Source organism: Abramis brama (genome assembly GCF_963993115.1).
Source record: "Abramis brama genome assembly, chromosome: 5".
NCBI lineage: Eukaryota > Metazoa > Chordata > Actinopteri > Cypriniformes > Leuciscidae > Abramis > Abramis brama.
Window position 1 is genome coordinate 22,172,308 of NC_139967.1, and position 21,199 is coordinate 22,193,506.

Consider the following 21,199-nt stretch of genomic DNA (forward strand, 5'->3'; position numbering starts at 1 on the left):
TTGAAAATGCGTGCCTTGTACCGAACGGTTTAAAACGAATACGCGTACCGTTACACCCCTAAAACAGTGACATAATCGATTATGGCACTTTGCCGCATCGATGCTGAATCGTGCATGCCCCGCATTGCGATGCATCGCCGAATCGATTATTGTAGACACCACTAAGTGTAACTTTCTTCCCTTGCATCCTATTCTCATGCAATCCAGAATGGCAGAACAGCTGAAAGGTTTGTTTGAGCTGCACCCTCTACTGTACAGGCGTGAATTTGCATTTCCTTAAACCTGAGGCTTATTCATTTCACTTGTGGTGTGAAAGGGCCTTTACATGTGCCATAAATAGGACTTTTTTTGTTATTAAAAAACAAACAAGCAAGCCCAGCCCAGGGGTTCTTTTTTCCAAAGTTCTTTTTTAAGGAGTAACGCAATATTGTAACACATTACTTTTAACTTTCCCCAACACTGCTGATGACGAGTAGGTGGCATCTGCTAGGTGGCACTTTATCAGTTTACTTATTTCCAATCATTCCTTTTGCCATGCATTGCAATAATCCAGTGAGATTTTTGTATACACAAGAAGTAAATTCGGGGAAGAAACATACTAGGTCCACAGGGGCTTTAGTCTACCACACTACTGCAAGACCAATCTTGGAAATGTTCATTCAAAATGTAGAAATTGAAATCCACCTATACATATGGCAAGAGCATGTACAGGTATGATGCAGACAACGCAAGTGCGCCTTTTGTTCAGCAGGGGGCGACATTGTTCCGTAAATTAAATTCACTAATAGCTCTGAAGCAGACGGTCTATGCTCTTGAGTCTGAAGCAACGTGTGCATGGTAGTGCATCTCTAACTATCGAGGAACAAAGTTTTGGCTGAACTCCTTGTGCAGTTTAGACTAGATGATTGAACAATAACGCCGTTCACTTGAATACACAGCATTTCCACTTAAGTTGCTATTAATTTGGTTACCTTATGCAGCACTTCTTAAATTGACGCTTTATGACTTTTTATTACGAAATATATTGCATTAATTCGTGCAATGATTTTGAATACTTTCATACACACAACCCCTGGTGATATGCAGCCTCATAAAATTCCTTAATTATTCTATTAATGAGCCCCACCAACAATCTCCTTATCTCTGCCAGTTTAGCAGTCTATCTCCTCCCACATTCTCCTAAAGAGCAGTAGTGCTCCGCCTCTCTTTCTTCCTCCTCTCTAAAAGCTCACACCCCGTCAGCTGTTCACTATTGAGAGAGACCTGCACGCGAGAGCTGCTGTATGACGATACGAGCAAATGTATTTATGCACCGCAGTCACAAACATAGAGGACCTAGTTTTCTATGTAACTCAGCAACAATATACCAAACTATACTTGTAGGCTAATTTCTTACGTTAAAAGCATCTGGATTAAATTACTCTTCATTTGTTTATTTTGTGGTTTATCCACGCGACATCGGACGCTGTTACCAGAGCGCGCAGCGCCGCCAGTATTGTGACTGTCCCTGTCGCGTTGTGGCATGTTCGAGGGCCAAGGCAGACGGAACTGAAGTCTTCATTGCTCCTGAACAGGTAATCATTTTTTTAAATTAAATTTCAACAAAAGTCAGTATTTTCATAAATGTAAATGCACGTGCATTCTTTAGTCACCATAGGTTGGCTGAACATTTCTTCCATGATACTATAAGGTACTATATGTTCTGATGAGGGTTTGTTTATATTAACATGTGAAAATCAAAAAAAAAAAAAAAAAAAAAGTAATTTAGTAATAGTAATAATACTTTAGGTTGTAATATATAATAAAAAATAAAACAAATAGTGATGTGTCTGAGTGATGTCATCTGTCATCATTCAAAATTAGATTTCTGTAACATCTGTTGGCACAGACATAAATGGTGCTTTAAATGCAGTTTTTCATAGAGTCTACTTGTTATAACACTTTATTTTATTTTAAGTTATTTACTGGTTGTTTATGCTTTATGTATACAGTCATTCACATTGCTATTTTTCAGCGCTGTTGCAAAATAATTAATGGCCAATGTCAGCACAGGGTTTCTGGCTCTTGTACTTCACAGCTGTGGCCAATTTAAATGGATTATTGGACTGTATCAGGTGTGATACATCACCATTGCTTTTGTGTCCTTAATGTATTTAGCTCAGTTCGAACATTAGCAGAAACACAATTAAATTCTCTCCGGAGGGATGTTGACAGCCGGCAGGGACCAGGGGGCGTGTATCGGTTACATGGAAATTCAGACTGATTGGATTTGAATGTGCACCATTAAGGCGACCAGATGGCAGTCGGTGACATTGACACACTTAGTGTTGACTCTGTGCCTGGTGCACAACTCTTTGTTCGCTTTTCCACAGTAAATTTCAGGCAGCGGTGTTTACTTCTGAAAGGTTTTTTTTTTTTTTTCCTTCAGTTTCCCCTCCTTATCCGTCCGCCTTTGAACACCTGGTAATGATTAGACTCCCTTGCATTTGTTCACATTCCAGTCGGCTAGACATCAGAGAGGCTTCCAGTTGTTTTTTATGTTGTGTTTGCAGAATTACATCATCTTTCTCTTCCTTCTTATTGAGGTTTGACATGCTCTTTGTGTAGTATTGATCATATCACTGTTCAAAACAATGACATTCAACTTCTGAAACGGTTTAAATACCGCTTTTTAAAGCCCAGCAATATGCCAGTTTTGTCAATGAAACGATTTCTCTCTTTTTTTGTTTCAGGATTCAATGAAAATGTCTGTCTGTGTCCACGAGAACCGCAAGTCTCGTGCCAGCACGGGCTCTATGAACATCTACCTGTTCCACAAGTCCTCGTACGCAGACAGCGTGCTAATGCACCTGAATGCTCTTCGTCAGCAGAGACTCTTCACGGATGTTCTGCTCCACGCTGGAAACCGCTCTTTCCCATGCCACAGGGCTGTGCTGGCCGCCTGCAGCCGCTACTTTGAAGCAATGTTTAGCGGAGGGCTGAGAGAAAGTCAGGACAGTGAAGTGGACTTCAGGGACTCCATTCATCCAGAGGTATTGTTGTAGTGTTTAAATTTGTATTGTATTCTAGTCCAAGTGTGTTGAAGTGATAGTTCACCCAAAAATGAAAATACTGTCATAATTTACTCAACCCTTATGTGGTTCCAAACCTGTATGGTTTTCTTCTGTGGAACACAAAATAAGATAATTTGAAAAAATGTTGATGAATGAAGGTGATCTTTTCTTTTCTTTTCTTTTCTTTTCTTTTCTTTTCTTTTCTTTTCTTTTCTTTCTTTTCTTTTCTTTTCTTTTCTTTTCTTTCTTTCTTTCTTTCTTTCTTTCTTTCTTTCTTTCTTTCTTTCTTTCTTTGCCTTTACTCGCTTTACTTTTTTCTTTCTGTCAGTGGGGTCTGATGTTTTTTGGACCCTGGTGACTTTCATTGTAGGACAAAACCATTAAAACACTGTTCAAAACATTATCTATTGTGTTTTATAAAGGTTTGAAATGCATGACGGTGAGTAAATGACAAATATTTGGGGGGGTTTCTTTAAAATGTGTGCTTTTCAAAGGTACAACATATGATTGATTGGAGCGTTCTGAAACTTGGAGAACCTCTGGGTTTGAACATCAGACTTGCTTTTGCAAAACAATAGCTTCGTGGGCTTCAAGTAATTCATATTGCAGTTAGACTGCAAAAATTAGAGGTTATCACTTTTGGTTAACTTTTGTTTTTACTCCACATTGTCAAGGTATTGGAGCTCCTACTGGACTACGCCTACTCGTCAAGAGTAATAATAAACGAGGAGAACGCAGAGTCTCTTCTTGAGGCCGGTGACATGCTGGAGTTTCAGGACATTCGTGATGCCTGTGCAGAGTTCCTGGAGAAGAACCTCCATCCATCCAATTGCCTGGGCATGCTGCTGCTTTCGGATGCTCACCAGTGCACCCAGCTGTTCCAGCTGTCCTGGAGCATGTGTCTCAGTAACTTCCCGGCTATCTGCAAGACTGAAGAGTTTCTCCAGCTGCCCAAGGACATGCTGGTCCAACTGCTGGCACACGAAGAGCTCGAAACAGAGGACGAGCGTCTGGTCTACGAGTCAGCTCTCAACTGGGTGAACTACGACCTTGAGAGGAGGCACTGTCATCTTCCAGAGCTGCTCCGTACTGTGCGTCTGGCTCTCCTGCCTGCCATCTTCCTTATGGAGAACGTCTCTACGGAGGAGCTCATCATCGCACAGGCTAAAAGCAAAGAGCTGGTAGACGAGGCCATCCGCTGCAAACTGCGCATCTTGCAAAATGACGGCGTCGTCAATAGTCCTTGCGCCCGGCCTCGCAAGACCAGTCATGCCCTTTTCTTGCTGGGCGGCCCCACATTTATGTGCGACAAGCTCTACCTGGTGGACCAGAAGGCCAAAGAGATCATTCCAAAGGCGGACATCCCCAGCCCACGAAAGGAGTTCAGCGCCTGTGCCATTGGCTGCAAAGTGTACGTGACAGGTGGCCGGGGCTCTGAGAACGGTGTGTCTAAGGACGTTTGGGTGTACGATACGTTACAGGAGGAATGGTCTAAAGCGGCTCCGATGCTGATAGCACGTTTCGGTCATGGTTCCGCTGAGTTACGCCACTGCCTGTATGTTGTCGGAGGTCACACAGCTGCCACTGGCTGTCTGCCTGCATCACCATCTGTGTCCTTGAAGCAGGTAGAGCAGTTTGACCCAGTTGCTAACAAGTGGAGCATGGTGGCACCACTGCGAGAAGGAGTTAGTAATGCAGCTGTGGTCAGCGTAAAGCTTAAGTTGTTCGCCTTCGGAGGGACGAGTGTGGCCCACGACAAGCTGCCTAAAGTTCAGTGCTACGATCCCTCAGAAAATCGCTGGACAGTCCCGGCGACCTGCCCGCAGCCATGGCGCTACACTGCAGCTGCTGTTCTCGGCAACCAGATCTTTGTAATGGGGGGTGACACCGAATTCTCTGCTTGCTCTGCCTACAAATTCAGCAGTGAGACTTATCAGTGGACTAAAGTTGGAGATGTTACAGCGAAACGAATGAGCTGCCAGGCGGTGGCCTCTGGAAACAAACTTTATGTGGTGGGTGGCTACTTTGGTACACAGCGCTGTAAAACCCTGGACTGCTATGACCCTACGCTCGATGCCTGGAACAGCATCACTACCGTACCTTATTCCTTGATCCCCACTGCCTTCGTCAGCACCTGGAAACACCTCCCAGCCTGAAGCACGCCTGTACTTCCTTCTGTGACCCTGCTGTTCCTATGAGGTAGGTTGTGCAATCTAAAAACAAAATTACCAGAATTGTTATATATGTGTGTATATGTATGTGTGTATATAATTATATGTATTATTAATTAATATTTTAAAACAAATAATTTAATAACTGTTAAATGCAATATTTATCAAATGTAAAAATCCATTCAGAACATCGTTTTATACTGTACAACATAAAGTTGTGATGCATAAATTAAGTTAAATAATTTATTATTTTATAGTAGACTAAAATAACTTAATTTATAAAAAATAGTATAGAATTTTAATGTGCTATTTATGTCTGCATTGTCACTGTAGTTTGTAAGGACTGAAATACATTTAAGATAAGTTTTCCTTGAAACTCTAGGGAATTTCAGAGGAAGTGTTAATGTCCTTAATTAACAATGGGCTGGATGCATCTCATTAAACATGTTAAAATAATATTTGCTAATTTTCCCAAAATTAATTTTCAACTGAATTATTAAGCATACTGACACACAGGAAAAAGTCCTATGTACAAGGTTACATGGCTCTTCATATGTACACTACATTTGGATATAGTGGATTATAGATATAATTTATCCCCCATGAGCTGCAATGTGCATACTTTGACAAAGAACCTTATTAAAATCAGTGGCAAATTGAGTATTGACAGAGCAATTAGACTTTGTTAGGAGTCAGAGAGGAAAGGAATGGCAAGGCAGCATGCTATGAATATCAACCAGGTCAGCTCTGCTCATATGTGCAATCAGATATATTTATTTATATCTATCAGCTCCCCGGTGCTTTCTGAATTTTTTTTCTAATTTCTTGTCTGATGGTCCTTATACAGTTGTCCTTTTTTTCTGTGAAGTGATTCTTCTGTTATATATAGGTGTGCTAATCTCAGCGTTTTACTTTAATCTAGAACTTTCAAAGCTGGTGCATTAATGGACGTTTTATAATAGGTTGCTACAGATGTCACGTCTCCTGAGAGTCCATAAAATTTCTAGCTGTTAAGCATTGGGCCTTGCTCAGTCTCCAGGAAAACAGGCTTTGGTCACAGCAGGACTGCATCAGAAAAGGGCATCAGGCTTTCCAGTATCTACCTCTCAGCAGTGATATGCCCACTGATGCAGTGTTTGTGTGCTCTGTCTGGTCTGGCTGATACGGAGGCTCTGCTGTATCTGATCAGTCTTCAGTCTGGGAGAGAGAGAGGAAAAAAAAAAAAGAGATCCTTGCTTGAGAGAATTCAGAGCCTTCATCTTTGAGCTGGAGATTCAAGCTTCACGCACCTACCATAGAAAGATGCTAGACTACACCTGAATTTTAATGTGTGCGTGGGCACATGCAAATCTTCACATGTAAAATTTAGATCCAAAGTAAAACTGTGTGTTTGTGTGCCTCTGTTGTGAGGAGGCAGCTTGCGGTAGGGCTGAATGAGTTATGAGCGTGCAGTGAGGGGCGTTGCACCGAGGGTAATTGAAGCAGAATAGAAGACTTTTATTGTTCCTGAGGGGAAAATTTGTCTAAGGGTGGAGGAAGTAGGGAAGAGAGGTAGGGTGAATGGAGGAGGAGGGAGGGCTTTGAGTAAAGGCAGAGAAAGAAATGGTGAGGTGTTGTGTATTTGAATGAGCATTGGGTTGACAACATGGAGCATGCTTGCATTAAGTCTGAGCAACAGTTCAGTAACTATGCAGTTCGTTTTCAATGGACTGTTATATTGTTGAGCTTGAGTCTTTATCTTTGTCTGAGCATACATGCCACAATGCATAATCAAATATATGAATGATTAAATGTATATATATTGTTCATCACCGCTCTCTTTCTGATTAAAGGTGGTGTCACATTTACCATTGTTTGGTGAATTTATGCAGGAAATCCATTTATTTCAATTAAGAATCCACACAATCAGCAATTTTGCATAATGGTAAAAGATTTCCCCACGCAGATTTCGCTGGGTTGACCAAAAGAAATGTATGCTATTAATATACGCAATTATGCTAATGTGACCACACCTTAATGTGTGTACATGCTGGAAGAAGCAGAGCTACAATCACATTATCTTGGTACGTTAGCCTAATTCAATGACACCAAAAAATTTAAGTCGGACTGAGGTGTGTATGTGACTAAAAAAAATGAATTGCTGTAATCCGATGGATATGCATGTAAGCATACTTGTATCTACTGTGTCGGTTTAATCAGGTTTAATTTAAATTGATTTAGTCAATGTACACTGATAAAAGTGTGTGGCAAAACAAAAATGAATTCAATAGATTCGTAACTGTAGTGGAAGATCAGAGATCAGCTTAATCCCACGCTGTTGTTGATTCAAATGATTTTTATTCGGAAATCTTTTTGGCTTGACTCATGCATGTTTTACTCTGAAGTTAAGCAATCTATAAAAGTGAGTGAGATGAGGTAATTCAGATGAGTCATAGCTGTTGTTTTTTCATAAATGGTTTCGGTTCTGTTAATCGTCATGTTTTACATTGTGCTGTAATCCTTGTAATTCACATTGTGATGTGAGTTGGGGGGCAAAACTGAAATCATGCTAGATGCATTTATATGTTGAGTAGCCTATTTCATTGGACAGAAAAGAGAACGTATAGACAACATTTTTGTTCTTATTTTATGAGAACATTTTCAAAAAGAGCCAAAGACATTGTGGAAAAAAGAAGAGACAAAACAAGAAAAATTAAGCACAGTTTTCTTTACTCTCTGAATGAACGCACCGAACAATAGAAAGCTTTATCTCTGCCTGGTAGAATGAAATTAATATTTTATACAGTCATTTCTTCTCTGCCATGGAAGGTGCAGTGAGAACAGAATAACCCCTAAATACTGACAGTCAACCAAACAGGACAGTAGACTAAACAAGCTCTACACCAACTTAACTTCCTCCCCAATGAAAAACAACACCCATTCCAGTCCTGACCCTTTGGTGCTGGTCATTTAGCTTTGCTTTTAAAGTCTCTGTGACTTTGTGTGCCTGTGAAATGCTGCCCACCTCGGCAGGGCAGTTAATTTCAAAGTGGTGGTCCTTCCTTTGTTCACTGAGCCATTCCAATGCATTTAAAAGACCATGAAGTGTTCTAAGCAAGCTTCCTCCCTACTAACAATGAGGAGCCTCACTGCTGGCCAGAGGAGTGGGAGGAGAGAGAAGACAGAGATGAGGGGAGAGGGGGAGGACTGGATAAGGGAGGGTAAACAAAGATTTTCAGTCTTGCTCTTTTCGTTCTCTCCGACTGGCTATGTTTTCTCACACTCAAAACTCCTGCTATCTCTCTCCCATGGGAATGCATCTGGTTACTGAGATCCTCCCTTTTCCTACGTACATTGACACACTGCTCTCTTTATCGCTTGTTTTCCCTCTCTCTCTTTTGAAAGAAGTCTCACCAAGGCTGCATACATTTGATAAAATTCTGTAAAAGGTAATATTTTAAATACTATTACAATTTAAAATAACTTTTCTGTTTGAATGTTTTATGATGTAATTTTATTCCTGTGATGGCAAAGTTGCATTTTCAGCATCATTACTCCAGTCTTCAGTGTCACGTGATCCTTCAGAAATCATTCTAATAGGCTGATTTGGTGCTCAACAAACATTTCTAATTATTATCAATGTTGAAACCGGCTGTGCTGCTTAATATTTTTTGTGGAGACAGCAAAGAAAGATTGAAAGGACAGGTACAGGCTAGAGGCAGAAAATATCATTAGCCCAGTATAAAAACAACAGACATCAATGGAAAACATCCACCATGGTAAAAAGCGACGCTTGTATGTTCATGCGCGTGTGCACAAGTGTGATCTGAACATACTCGTGTGTGTGTGTGTTTATGCCAGGCTTGAGTTTGTTTGGTGTGGGAGTGGAGGGAGGTCATTAGTCTAAGCTGTGTTCATTCACCGTCAGCTCCATGCTGCTTAGATGAAGTGCCATGGTTCATTGAACATTTTGTCTTCAAAAACAGCTCTGTAGAATCTACACCCAGCCGGCCCCGGGATCGATGGAGGGATGGATTTGGTTTTGCCCCCTTCCAGTCTCTTTGGGCTTCTGTTTGAGTGTGTTTTAATTGGCAAGCGTTTCTTCTGTAACTGCAGGGCTCTGTTGCCCTTTACTGTCGTTTTTATGAACTATGCACAACTTAAAAGAAGAAAGTGGGATTTGGGAAGGAAAAGAGAGGGAGAATGCATGCTAACAACTTGATTTGGATGCTCTGGGGGACTTTTGCTTTCAAATGATCACCTTCACTCCATTTTTCTCTTATTTCGAGCTAGAGGCCCTGAGAGAGAAAGAGAAACAGTCAATGATCTGACTGAATGCAGACAGTTTTTAAAAGAGTACAGGGCTTTGTGTGTGTAATTTCTTTTGGCTTGTATCTGCTGCTGAACAGGTGTGAGGGTCTGACCTGTCCTCTCCTTTTGTTTTTTCCTTGAGGGGGGAAAAAGAAACGATCAGAAACAAATGGTCAGGGTCAACGTCTAAATTATGTTTATGAGATGTTATTCTTTTCTGAAATGTGTGTGTGAATGTGTGTTGTAAATGTGAAATTATGGGAGTTATTTTCATTTACATTTCTAATGTTTTTGTTGTTTTTTCTTTCCACAGAGTTCCTTGTGTCCACTTGTCGTTATTGTCTACTGGATTCCAACTGTGAAGAAACGCTATAACCCTCCTGTGCAATTTTACAAAAAGACTTTCTCCCATAAGAGCTAAGTATTGTGCACAAAGTCCAGTCACAAAGCTTTTTTCTGCTGCAAGTTCGCCAAAATCTTGTTGTGATGTCGTATCCAACAATTTGTGAAGTATCAGAACGTGGGCTTCACAGTGAAAACCAAAAGAACTGCGATGCATCCTGAAAGCCCAGTCTGCTTCCATCATAACCAGCATAATCATCACTCCCCCCCCCCCCCCCCCCCCTTTTTTTTTTTTTACAATGCTAATGCCATGTAAGCTAAAATAGACCTGTATGCCTGTCTTAATTTCTATACTGCATGAAGGATGAGTGGAAGCTTTTGATTGGGAAGATCAACAGGAGTCTCAACGCATGATTGGAGATGTTAAGATACTCCAGGAAAAGTACTTCACATCCTGATATGTATATACCTTTTCTTATCCCTTGGTGATGTTAAAAAATAGACCTTGCTTAAAAGGAGAGAGACTGAGGCGGGCTCGTAATGGACTGATAAACGTAATATTTTGCTGGTTTAAAGAATAAAAAGGACAGAAGGAAACATGAAAGCCTTTTTTACGTATTTGTCCTTCACACGTCTGTACAAGGAGGACAGACTGTTGCTGAACTGTTCCTGTTGAACAAATCTTAGCAGCTTGGTGTGAAAATAGACATGGGCACAGTGTGTCCCAAGGTACACGCGCCAGCTGTGTGTATGTGACTGAGTGCGGAAGAGGCATGTCCCAGCATGTTAGTCTGAACGAGAGTCCATCTGACCCCACTCAACACCCGATCATACTCCCACCCCCTACAAAATAAACACCCGAAAAACAGCGTGAGCATGCCCTCTGAGAAACTGACGACAAACACTATCCTTCCAGCTTCTGACCACTGACCGACTCGGAATTCCAAGATTCTCCTGTACAAAACTCGAATTGTGCGAGACACTTCTGCTTCACTGTTTTTGCCTGTACTATTCGAAGCACATACAGTCACGGTAAACGTGAACGACAGAAGGAGAGAGAGAAGATGTGAGAGCCATTTCATCACCCTGTGAGGGAATGCAGTCTCTATGGCAACAACTAAACTGTAAAAAAAGAAAAAGAAAAAAAAGGACAATAACGAGAAAAGTGCAAGAAACTGGCTGTCTGGCTTAAAAATATTTCAGTGTCTATTAATAGTCTTAATTTATGAGGGTTTTTTTTAAAGCTTTTTGTTTTCCATTGTGTATTAGTAATTATTTTAATTTTTTTATTGTTAATTATTATTTTTTTGGCTTATATACATGTTTGGATGTATAAAAGTTAACAGGTTTTTGTCCCACGCATGGCCCAAAACGCTCTGTGTTCCTGCTGCTTTTTTGCACATATACGTAAGGTAATTTTGACTGAGCAGGTGGAATTTGTAGTGGTCAGCGAACGCTTGAGCCTCTTGCTCATCTGATCAAAAACAGGGAGGCTTGGGGGTCAGAGGTCTTTGACAGGATAAGAATGGGCCGAATGATGTCACAGCCTCAGATTACCCTGGGTGCAAGTGGGCAGGTCAGCAGATGGGGGAGGGGGAAAGTGGTTTTGAGAGATTAGGGGACGGCAAAGAAAATTCTTCAAACTGGGTAGGCAGTTCACCCAAAAATTAAAATTGTCATGTACTCGCCCTCAGATTCAGAATTGTCATTTTTGGGTGAACTATCCAGATTCTTTAAATGATTTAACTGAAGTTAAACATAATTTGTTCTTAAACCACAGATCAATCCACCTGGTTGTAATGGTGCACTGACCTGCGTCAACTTCTGTTTTATACAGAATAATTGGACCTTAAACCACCATTTAAAAAGCATTAAGTTTCATCTACTAGAACATCAGCATAGTTTATCAAGTGCTTTCGACCAGTGCCTAGTGACCCCATGCCAAACTCGTTCCAGTATGCAGCCTCTGTTCTCCTGCCTCTCTCAGGACTGGAGCTCAGGCTGACCCAGGGTTTCTGTGGCCTGCAAGGTTCATGTAAAAGCTATCTGGGGAATGTGAAGTATGCAGCTGCTCTCAGAACAGCTGGAACTGTTACCAGAACGTCGTAACTTTGACTGATCCTTATAGTTCAGCTGTGCTGTGGACATTATGATTGGATTAGGAATATGTCACAGACACCTTGCTGGATCACTCTTAAAAGTAAATGTAAAGAAGAACTGTTTTGGGTTCCCCTAAGAACTTTTCAAAGAATATTTTTTTCTTACACCATGTCTACACTGGACGTGAGTGGCGCAACTCGACAAAAGCAAATAGAGCCCATAGTAAAAAGAGATACTGTCTACACTGGATGTGACGTGACACAGACAGTAAACCAATGCCTCGTTCTATTTCTGAATATACTCCATGCATGTACGAATGGATTCAGAACTTTGGCTTTGGCGCAGTCAGTGTAGACTGACTCAAGCTGTTGTGACGCAGTGCCCCATGTAGACAAAGTGTTAGAGAGAAGAACATTTTAATAATCTTATAACCAAAGAACCTTTTGTGCATTGAAACGGTTCAATTGGTGTTAAAATGGTCACGAAATCCTAGTTGTCAATAAAGAATTTTATTTTTAAGAGTGGTTGTTAGTTGCTATAGTCTGTGGCATAAAAAAGTTATTATTTTGAATCAGCCGAATTTAATGATGATGACCACAAAGGTGTAATGATAAAGCTAGATCCCAAATGTCTCAAAATGAGTAAAGGCAATGTCTACAGAAGGGCACAGACCATAGTGCTTTCATGTCAATGCCAAACACACTGCCTGTAGAGATGATCTGTTTCAGTCTTCACTGTGGAGCTACACAGTGACTTTTGGGTTGAATAACAACAATGGCAGTTTGCTATGCTATAGCTGTTATACATGCTTCAAACAAATTACATAGCTTTATATTAATAGAATATAAAATTGAATGTTGTTCAATTGCACAGCTTCAAAATTGAATTGAAATCCCTGAGAGAGAGAAAATGGTAGCAATGGGGTTGATGTTTCTCCCATAAACTGGCCTTTAGGGTCTTTACACCCCCCCGCCTCCCCCTTCCAAAATACCTTTTCACAGAACACTGCACACTCTGACCTCCAGCCAATCAGAAAACCCAGTTCTGCCCCCCTCACATAGCACAGTTGCCACAGCAATGGTCAACAATCATTGCTCCCCTCTCCATTTGAACTGGTAATAGTTGACTGTTTTGTTTTTTCTCCTTTCTCTCCCTCTTACCTCTTTGCCCTCCCTTATTCCCCTTGTCCTCCTGCTCAAGTGAAAGATTGATTCGGAAGTGACTCATAAGCCCTGTGTGCATTGAGAACTCTTAAACGCTGTATGCCTTCACAAACAGACGCATTGCTAAAACATTGTCAATGTTGGCCTGTACTCTTGTTTTTGTGGGTGTCATTTTTCTTTTCATTTCTATATGTCGTGTTATATAATTGTATTGTTATTTTATCTCAACCACTGCGGTTAACATTATTTTGTACAAGTGATTTTTTCACAATGTGAAATTCATGGCTAAATAAAGATAAGAGTTTTTCCTCTTGATGGATATAAAAGTGTATTGCATTATTCAGGTTTTCATAACTGGCAAAAAAAAAAAAAAACTTTAGTATATGCTTTCTGAAGTAAGTTTTCCATTCTTTTATGCAGAGAAATAAAGCTTTTAATTCCAGCATGGCTTATTTGGAGCTTATTAAAAACATTTCTCACATATCTGGCCAGCTATATATGGCAAGCAGCACTTGTCTGTACGAAGTGTTAAATGGGTGTGTGTTTTTTAAGGGCCCCTATAAATGTACAGAAAAGGCTGAGATCATGGTGTGTGTGTGTGTGTGTCTACAAGACAGGAAGTAACAGCCATACGTGACCCATAAGATACTTTCCCTTTTATTCCAGGGTTGCTATGGCAACCCTGACCCTTATCTGCAATTCTGGCAGCTGATGTGAAGCATGAAAATTTAAAAAGACCTCCACCACAGGCCTCCTTTTCCTGTCCTCTTGCAATTTCTTGTGGAAGTTTGTTTATTTATCATCCTTTTACCTTGTTCCTTTTATTCCGTAATGAATATCAAATAACCATAGTCTATTTTTAACCATAATGATAATATTCTGCATCCTGTCTAGCGTAAGGTCTACCATGAGTAAACAGACACACAGTGACACGCGTTACAAACCTTCTCGTCCTGAGGACAAGAGTGTTTACATTCCTGTGCTAAAGTGACTCCCTTTCAACAGGTTAAAGACAGACCAGTTTTACACGCTCCTGACACATACCTAAGCACACTATGGCAAGATGATAAGGATGTGCTTAATCACACCCTTAGAAAGACATAAAATTCACACTTCTCACAGGCTCATATAACCCAAGTGATTACAATATATCTCTATGATAATAACATGTCGACTTGAGATATGGATTGTGTAATGTCATAGCAATTTCCTCCAATCAATATAGTTTAAAACCCAATTACATATCTGCATACATATATACACACAATCAACACAGTCATGTGATATGATGTCCCTCAAGTTCCTGTTGCCAGGCAACATGTCAGTCAGTTCCAGTGAGCTGGCACATGCTTTGTGTTTTCTGCCATAGTAAGAGCCTCCTTGAGATGTCACTGTCTCTTGGCCAGTAATAGGCCGCTCTATGTAAAATCAGATCCAATCATCAATCAGGTGCAGAGCACTGTTATTCAGCCAATGGCTATAATAAAAATAGCAAAATAATGGCAAAACAAGCATCTCTTTCTCTCATGGCATTCTCTAATTACACCCTTTATCATTTTACGATTAATAATCAGAAAAATCAGTACAAGTATGCGTAATTGGCGTGCTGTCCAAGGACAGGGCTCCGAGCTCGAACCCAGAGAGTATTCCCCCCGTATCTCTAGTTAGGATAGTACCAGGAGAGTGTGAGGAGAAGGGGTAATGGAGTCATGCTGAAAACTATCGAGGAACATATGGTGAGTCGGCTGCGTATATACAGTATAGGCCTCCTCTTGTGCTGATTGGATAGATCATTTGAACGTGTTCCTCCCGAACTTTGTTAATAAAACATCCTTCCTTGTGGTTTCGGTAGTTTTATGAGCTGAACACTATACAACCCCTGAACCTAAGCTGCATACTTTCTAAACAAAACAAATCATATAATATATTTACAAATTCTGTCATAACTTCAATATATTTTTATAATCGTTTGTAACTCATTTTCATTTCCATAACCTTTCTAACCTCCATATTTTTATAGAACCCGAAAAGCATCTCCATAATGGACCTTCCCAGACAATTTGAGCAAATTGGAACACAAAAAAATATATAGGCCTATTTAATGTATTCACTTCATATAAGTTTACCCAACAATGATGACTTCCAGAAATGTGAAAAGGGTCAATTGCATTAACTTGTTGCTTTTCTGCAGCTCTAACGTTTCTTCACCAAAACGATGCTTTTATCAGCTGTCTATAGTCACAATGAAATCAAAATGGACATGAATTTGGAATATGAAAAATTGCAGCATTTAATTTAAATGATTAATCTCTGTTCATCCTTATTCTTTTTTAATCAAAATAAATTCCTCTCCCTCTTGCACTTTTCTCTGAAGACGTCTTGGCGTTAGGTCTGGACAACCTCTTAACTCATTATGCTATTTAAATGTTATAATAGAGTTTTGACAGGTTCTGAAATACCTCTCCCAAACCCGACTGACTCGTATATAGGAAGATTATACTTTAAATCATCCACATCAAAAAATAATAGAAATATATAATATTTCTTAATGATGTTGTCTCCACTCCTCATGTCGTTTCAAGATAGAACAGGTTAGTTGACAATATTTTGTGGATGAAGACTCTTACAAACAAGTATCTATTGGTAAAGACATGCATTTTAAACTTATTCTCCTGTTAAAACCTGTATTGTGTCAAAATTTAAATTGAGTAGCCTATATGTGAATTGGACTTTCTGCGATTCACAACCAGAAACTCTCTTTCATCTTTTTTAGGCATTGTGGTCATTCAAGAAAACTCTGGTAAGATATTTGCCAGCTCATTGTAAATTTAATAAATAAAGACTTTGAGATTTTCTTTTTTAAGGTTGGGTTTTTCACTTTTGAGAGGCAATATGAAAATGTTTATTTTCTTTGTAATTTAATTATTTTGCTTAATAAACATACAATTATAAATGTTTTCCCCCATTTTTCTCACTTTCAAGGAGATATTAAGATTTATATTAAATCTTTATCCACTTCCTGTTACAAAAAAAGCTGCTAAAACTCTGCTCACACTTTGGTGTTTTGTGTATTTTTTTGTGAGGACTATTATGTAAGCATTATAAGCTAATTTTTATTTTCTCTTTATCATTCGGTCGTTCATTCATTCATTCATTCATTCATTTATTTATTTACTTATTATCCTTTTCTGAATTCAAATGTTATGTAATGTTTGGACATCCCTAAACCTGTGTTCTGTAGCCCACTGTACATTTTTGTTGTTCGAAAAGCCATTTCACTCGGATATGTCACAATATGAAAGAAAAGACAATCGCAAACTGCTTTAATAATAAGACCTTTATTTTATTGTATTTTTCTATTTATATGGTGTCACGACAGGTAGCCCCGCCCATATATATCATATAATAAAGGCTAGATGTCTCGTGGGCGCTGCTGGCCAATGGAAGTCGACGTCTGCACACTGCGGCCATCTTACCACAGGGTGCTCGCTCACTCGTAACATGGTGCATGTACTTTTAAATAACCATAACTTGCTCAATTTTCTACCGATTTTCAAACGGTTTGGTTTGTTATAAACGTCAGAGATGTAGTTATGACACTGCATACATATGAATAATTATAACATACATGTTCAAGCATTCGGAATTATAGCCACGTTAATAACGTTTGTAAGAAACCAAACCGTTTGTAAATCCGTCAAGATTTCAGCGAGATAAGAGGATTTGTGTGCGTGCTGATCACTCAGCTTAATTCACAGCTTCCCTGTGGCAAGATGGCCGCCGGTGATGCCGGAAATGACTCCGCCTTAAGACATTTAGCCTTTATATGGATATCTATGGCCCCGCCCACACCGAAGTGGACAGAAATACCGCTTTACGTAATTAAACATCAAACATGGACGGGGATTGATTGATTGTCTGTGGATTCTGGAAGTTTATGATATTCTAAATAATATTTTCGGATATTTTAAGAGTAATCTCTCAAGTTACACAAAGACAATCAAAACATGTCCACTGAAGAATCGATCGAAGAACATAGATAAACTTCTAGTCTGGCAAAACATGATGCCAGAAAGAAATGCTTTATCATATTTTTCACAACTCACAGTTTTACTCTGAGATTTTCCCATGGTGATGATTACACTGTGTCTGTGTTCTTTCGGCGCGCCTAAGAAATCTATTGGACGTCTCCGATGGATCCGATTTTTCCCTAAAATCGGACAGGATCTTAGCCTGACGTCGTCATACTCAGATTCTAGTCAGAATGTGAGTCTGATACTGCTCCATTGGGCTGTGATTATCGGGCGTGTTTCAACCGAACCAGGAAAGAAAATGCCTCTGCACTCAATTGGATAGACCTACAACCAATCAGAGCAATAGAGTAAGTGACATATGTTTTTCATTCATGTTTCCGATTGACAAATGCCATGATCGCGGTTGATATCTTCTATAACAGACGCGATGGCAGAATCTACACATGATGTTTTATAAACAAAGTTCGGGAGGAGCACGTTCAAATAATCAATCCAATCAACTTGTCATCAAACAATTACCGTCTACCCTATCAGCATGAGAGGAAGGCATATATTTATTCACTCTGTCAACTCACCGAACATTCCTTGACAGTTTTCAGCATCCCTCCACTCACTTTCGGCTTGTTCTTCCACAGCCTGGAATACGGGGGGAGTACTTTGGGTTCGGGGCCGAATACCAAGCCCGGAGCCTTTCCTCGGACAGCACGCCAGCTATGCATTTATTCTATATGACTTATTTAATTTGTAAGTGTGAACTTGTGAAATCTCAATTCTCCAGCGGCAGTCATCTTTGTTGTAAACGAATTCAACCCAAGCGCTCTTTGGTGACGTGGATGATTACGTTACTGTTGATCATCTGTCCATCATCGTATAAAGCCCGGCCCCTGGAATTTGATTGGTCCGAACAACTTTTTTTCGGGCATAATAGCTCCTCAACGGATCAAGTCCAGACCGACAATAAGCCCAAAGAAGAAGAAGAAGTCCCGAACGAACTTCCCGACCTAAAAATTTCCAGTTATCTTTTTTATTTTTTTTGGAGTATCCAGTTAAGCAATGAGGTTTCTTTACAAAGATTAAGTGAGAAATTATGTTAACTTAATTATTCAGTAAAACGATATATTATTGCTACTTGTTCATCATTGTGTCAGTGTTTTATTCGCTGACTTTAGCTAGCTTCTTTGCACGAAGAACAACATAGTGACGAAACGCGCTCTGTAGTAGTTTCTCCGTTTAGGGCTACTGTAGAAACATGTTGGCGCAAAATTTCAATGTAAGGGGACCCGCAGTGTACAGATAGAAATGGCTCAATCTAAGGTAATAAAAACATAATGGTTCATTATGTAAGGTCTTTATACAGCACTGAAAACAGTTATTTATATGATATTGCATTTCTGTCAACATATCCTCCTAAATATTACACAATGCACCTTTAAGTATGAGGCGAACCACTGTAAAGCAAGGCCCTCGACTCCAACACCACACTCAAGTCGTCCCCATGGTGAGAGAAATTGTTAATTAAGGTGCAGAGGTGTTGTGTGCGCTGTGTGAACATGATGGTTATTGTAGTTCTAGACTAAATGTGAACATGCATTTACTCAACTCACTTGCACAAATTCAGTGTTCCTCATCATTGATAAAAACAGTGAAATGGAAACTCAGAATATATTACATAAACATACAATTAAATATGGTAAATTACACAAATGTACTTTATTTATTTTATTTCACTTTATTAGCCAATGTCTTTGCTGCTGACCTTCGATGATCCAATTCAGCCACACTAATAAGTGTGTTTTTATTGCTGAGGAATGCTGATCTTTCTTCTCCTGCACCTTCCTCATTATTTCACTTTTGGTGTGAAAAGGCCTTTACATTTGACAAAAGTAGAACATTTGTGTTTTTGTTATTAAAAAACAAACAGGAAAAAGTGATGCAAAAGTAATGTAACATTACTTTCCATAAAAATGACTTTTTAGGGAGTAACACAATATTGTAACACTACTTTTAAAAGTAACTTTCTGAAAATAAATACATCATAGCCTACATGATTCAAAAACAAGAAGGTGAGTTTGTGACTCATTATTGGGTTAACTAATCCTTAATCCAGGTTCAGTACCAAAATCAAAAGTTCATCATGTTTTTGGTTTCAGTCAGGGTTAAAAGCAAAATATATTCCCAAATGACCAACATAAACTCTGAGACCACACACAAAAATAAACACACACATAATGGCCATAAATTGACCTCCAAGAAGGTTAGCTGCCCTCAGTAGTGCCTGTTTGTGATCAGGCCCACCTGTAGCACATTAAATAAGAAGAGGAAGAGAGGGAAAAGAAAGTGACTGTGTAAACAGAGCGCTGGATGGAGACAGAAGGAAGCAGAGGAGGGGTGTGTCTCAAGGGGCTTGTGATTGAGACCACACACAAAAGACTGGAATTGTCCAAGCCTGTTCCCTCTCTCCTCTTCTTCTCCTCCAAATCCTGGCTGCACTCTTTGGATCAGTATTACGAGGCCTGGCAGAGTTAACATCTCAACAGCTTTACCCCCCTCTCTTTTGCATATCTCCATCATTCGGTATATATTACCTACCAGCCGCTGTCATAATTATCCTGCGACTCTAGCAAAAAAAATGTTTACTGTTGGGATGAATTTGAGTGATGTAGCTAGCACATACAATTTGGATGCAATTTAATTCAATTACATTTTAATTCTATAATTCCATTGTATAATAACCTTGCTTCTGGAATTCAACTCTTTGTAAGTGCACATTTTTCTTTTTACACCGTTATTGCCATCTCATTTTAACCTCTATCATGAACTAGAAACAGCTCATTACATATCAAAACACACTGTCACCCTCTCCATTAACTCCAGCACCTGCATGATAAAGGTCGGCTGTGATTCTTTGATTGCGATAAACACCGGTAAAACGTTGTTTAAATGTCATTATTTCGTACTTGGGTACAGTTTTCTATTCATCAGCTTTGAAAACACAGCCAGGCCCAAAACCACAGCGACACACACAGATTTGATGCTGTTTTTCAGTGCCAAAGAAGCTGTTAATCTCTCAATTCTTTTTTTTTTTTTTTTTTTGTGGGGTGGGGGAGTAACTGCAGTCTCTCGAAATCCGTCTTCTCTCATTAATCCCAGAGCTGTTGAAAATGCTGGAGAAACTCTAAGACAGACGGGCTGTCATAACAAGAAAACCTCATTTAAAACAACAGACTAGAGGAGTGTGCTTCACTGATCAGTCTGAATCAGTGATGGACACCCTGCAGCAGCATGGACTAGTGAATCTCCACTCAGGCTCAAACTGAAATAAAGAAAAGAGAAATATATCAGGTTTATTGACCTTTAATTAAAGGACAAAATGCTCATGCTTCAGCTGCTGCGAGACCAGGCGAGACTCTTATCAGTCTCTGCCATTCTCGTTAAAGACGCTCGTCTTTAACGAACTGGAAAAGTAATTACTGAGGGAGGGATGTTGTCAATACCAGCCTGCCCTGACCCGGACATATATTGACTGTTTGCTCTGTTGCTTTGATTAATTTAACATTAAATACTTGCCTAATGCTTAGTTAAGAAAGGGCTGTGCACTTGATGTACATGTACATGGCCTAATCTGGTAAAACTGTTAATTTATGACTTCAGTGCGCCAGAGTCACTGATTTTTATCTACTTTTTACATTTTTAATCAATACCTTTAATTTTCACTCTGATCCGTTTTTGCAGTATATAATTTATGAAGAGATATAGCAAAAATGAGAAAACAAAATGATGAAAGTACAGTAAAACAAAAAAATAGGATTCTTTAAAAAAGTTCAAAAGAACAGCATTTATGTGAAATAGAAATCTTTTGCAACATTACAAATGTCTTTACTGTTACTTTTGATACATTTAATATATCCTGGCTAAATAAATGTATTATTGTATGTGTTTGTATAAATTATTAGGGGCCAAGCACTGAAACCTCTTGAAATCGTTGGAGTTCTTCTTCTTCTTCTTCTTCTGCTGTTTCTTCTTCTTCTTCTTACGTATGGAAGTCT

At 39.5% G+C, this 21,199-nt stretch overlaps 1 protein-coding gene across 1 annotated transcript; it reads left to right on the plus strand.

The window, feature by feature from the left end:
- The first annotated feature begins 593 nt into the window (after positions 1-593).
- Positions 594-13,434, plus strand: enc1 (ectodermal-neural cortex 1). The gene is made up of 5 exons (XM_084113892.1): positions 594-1,301; positions 1,476-1,574; positions 2,733-3,032; positions 3,728-5,252; positions 9,828-13,434. The coding sequence occupies exons 1-4, from the start codon at positions 1,284-1,286 to the stop codon at positions 5,207-5,209; spliced, it is 1,899 nt and encodes a 632-aa protein (XP_083970018.1). The 5' UTR covers positions 594-1,283; the 3' UTR covers positions 5,210-5,252; positions 9,828-13,434.
- The last annotated feature ends 7,765 nt before the right edge of the window (positions 13,435-21,199 follow it).

Coding starts and splice junctions, on each gene's coding strand:
- enc1 (XM_084113892.1), top strand. Junction 1,575..2,732: donor TCTTCATTGCTCCTGAACAG/GTAATCATTTTT, acceptor TTTTTGTTTCAG/GATTCAATGAAAATGTCTGT. Junction 3,033..3,727: donor GGGACTCCATTCATCCAGAG/GTATTGTTGTAG, acceptor CACATTGTCAAG/GTATTGGAGCTCCTACTGGA.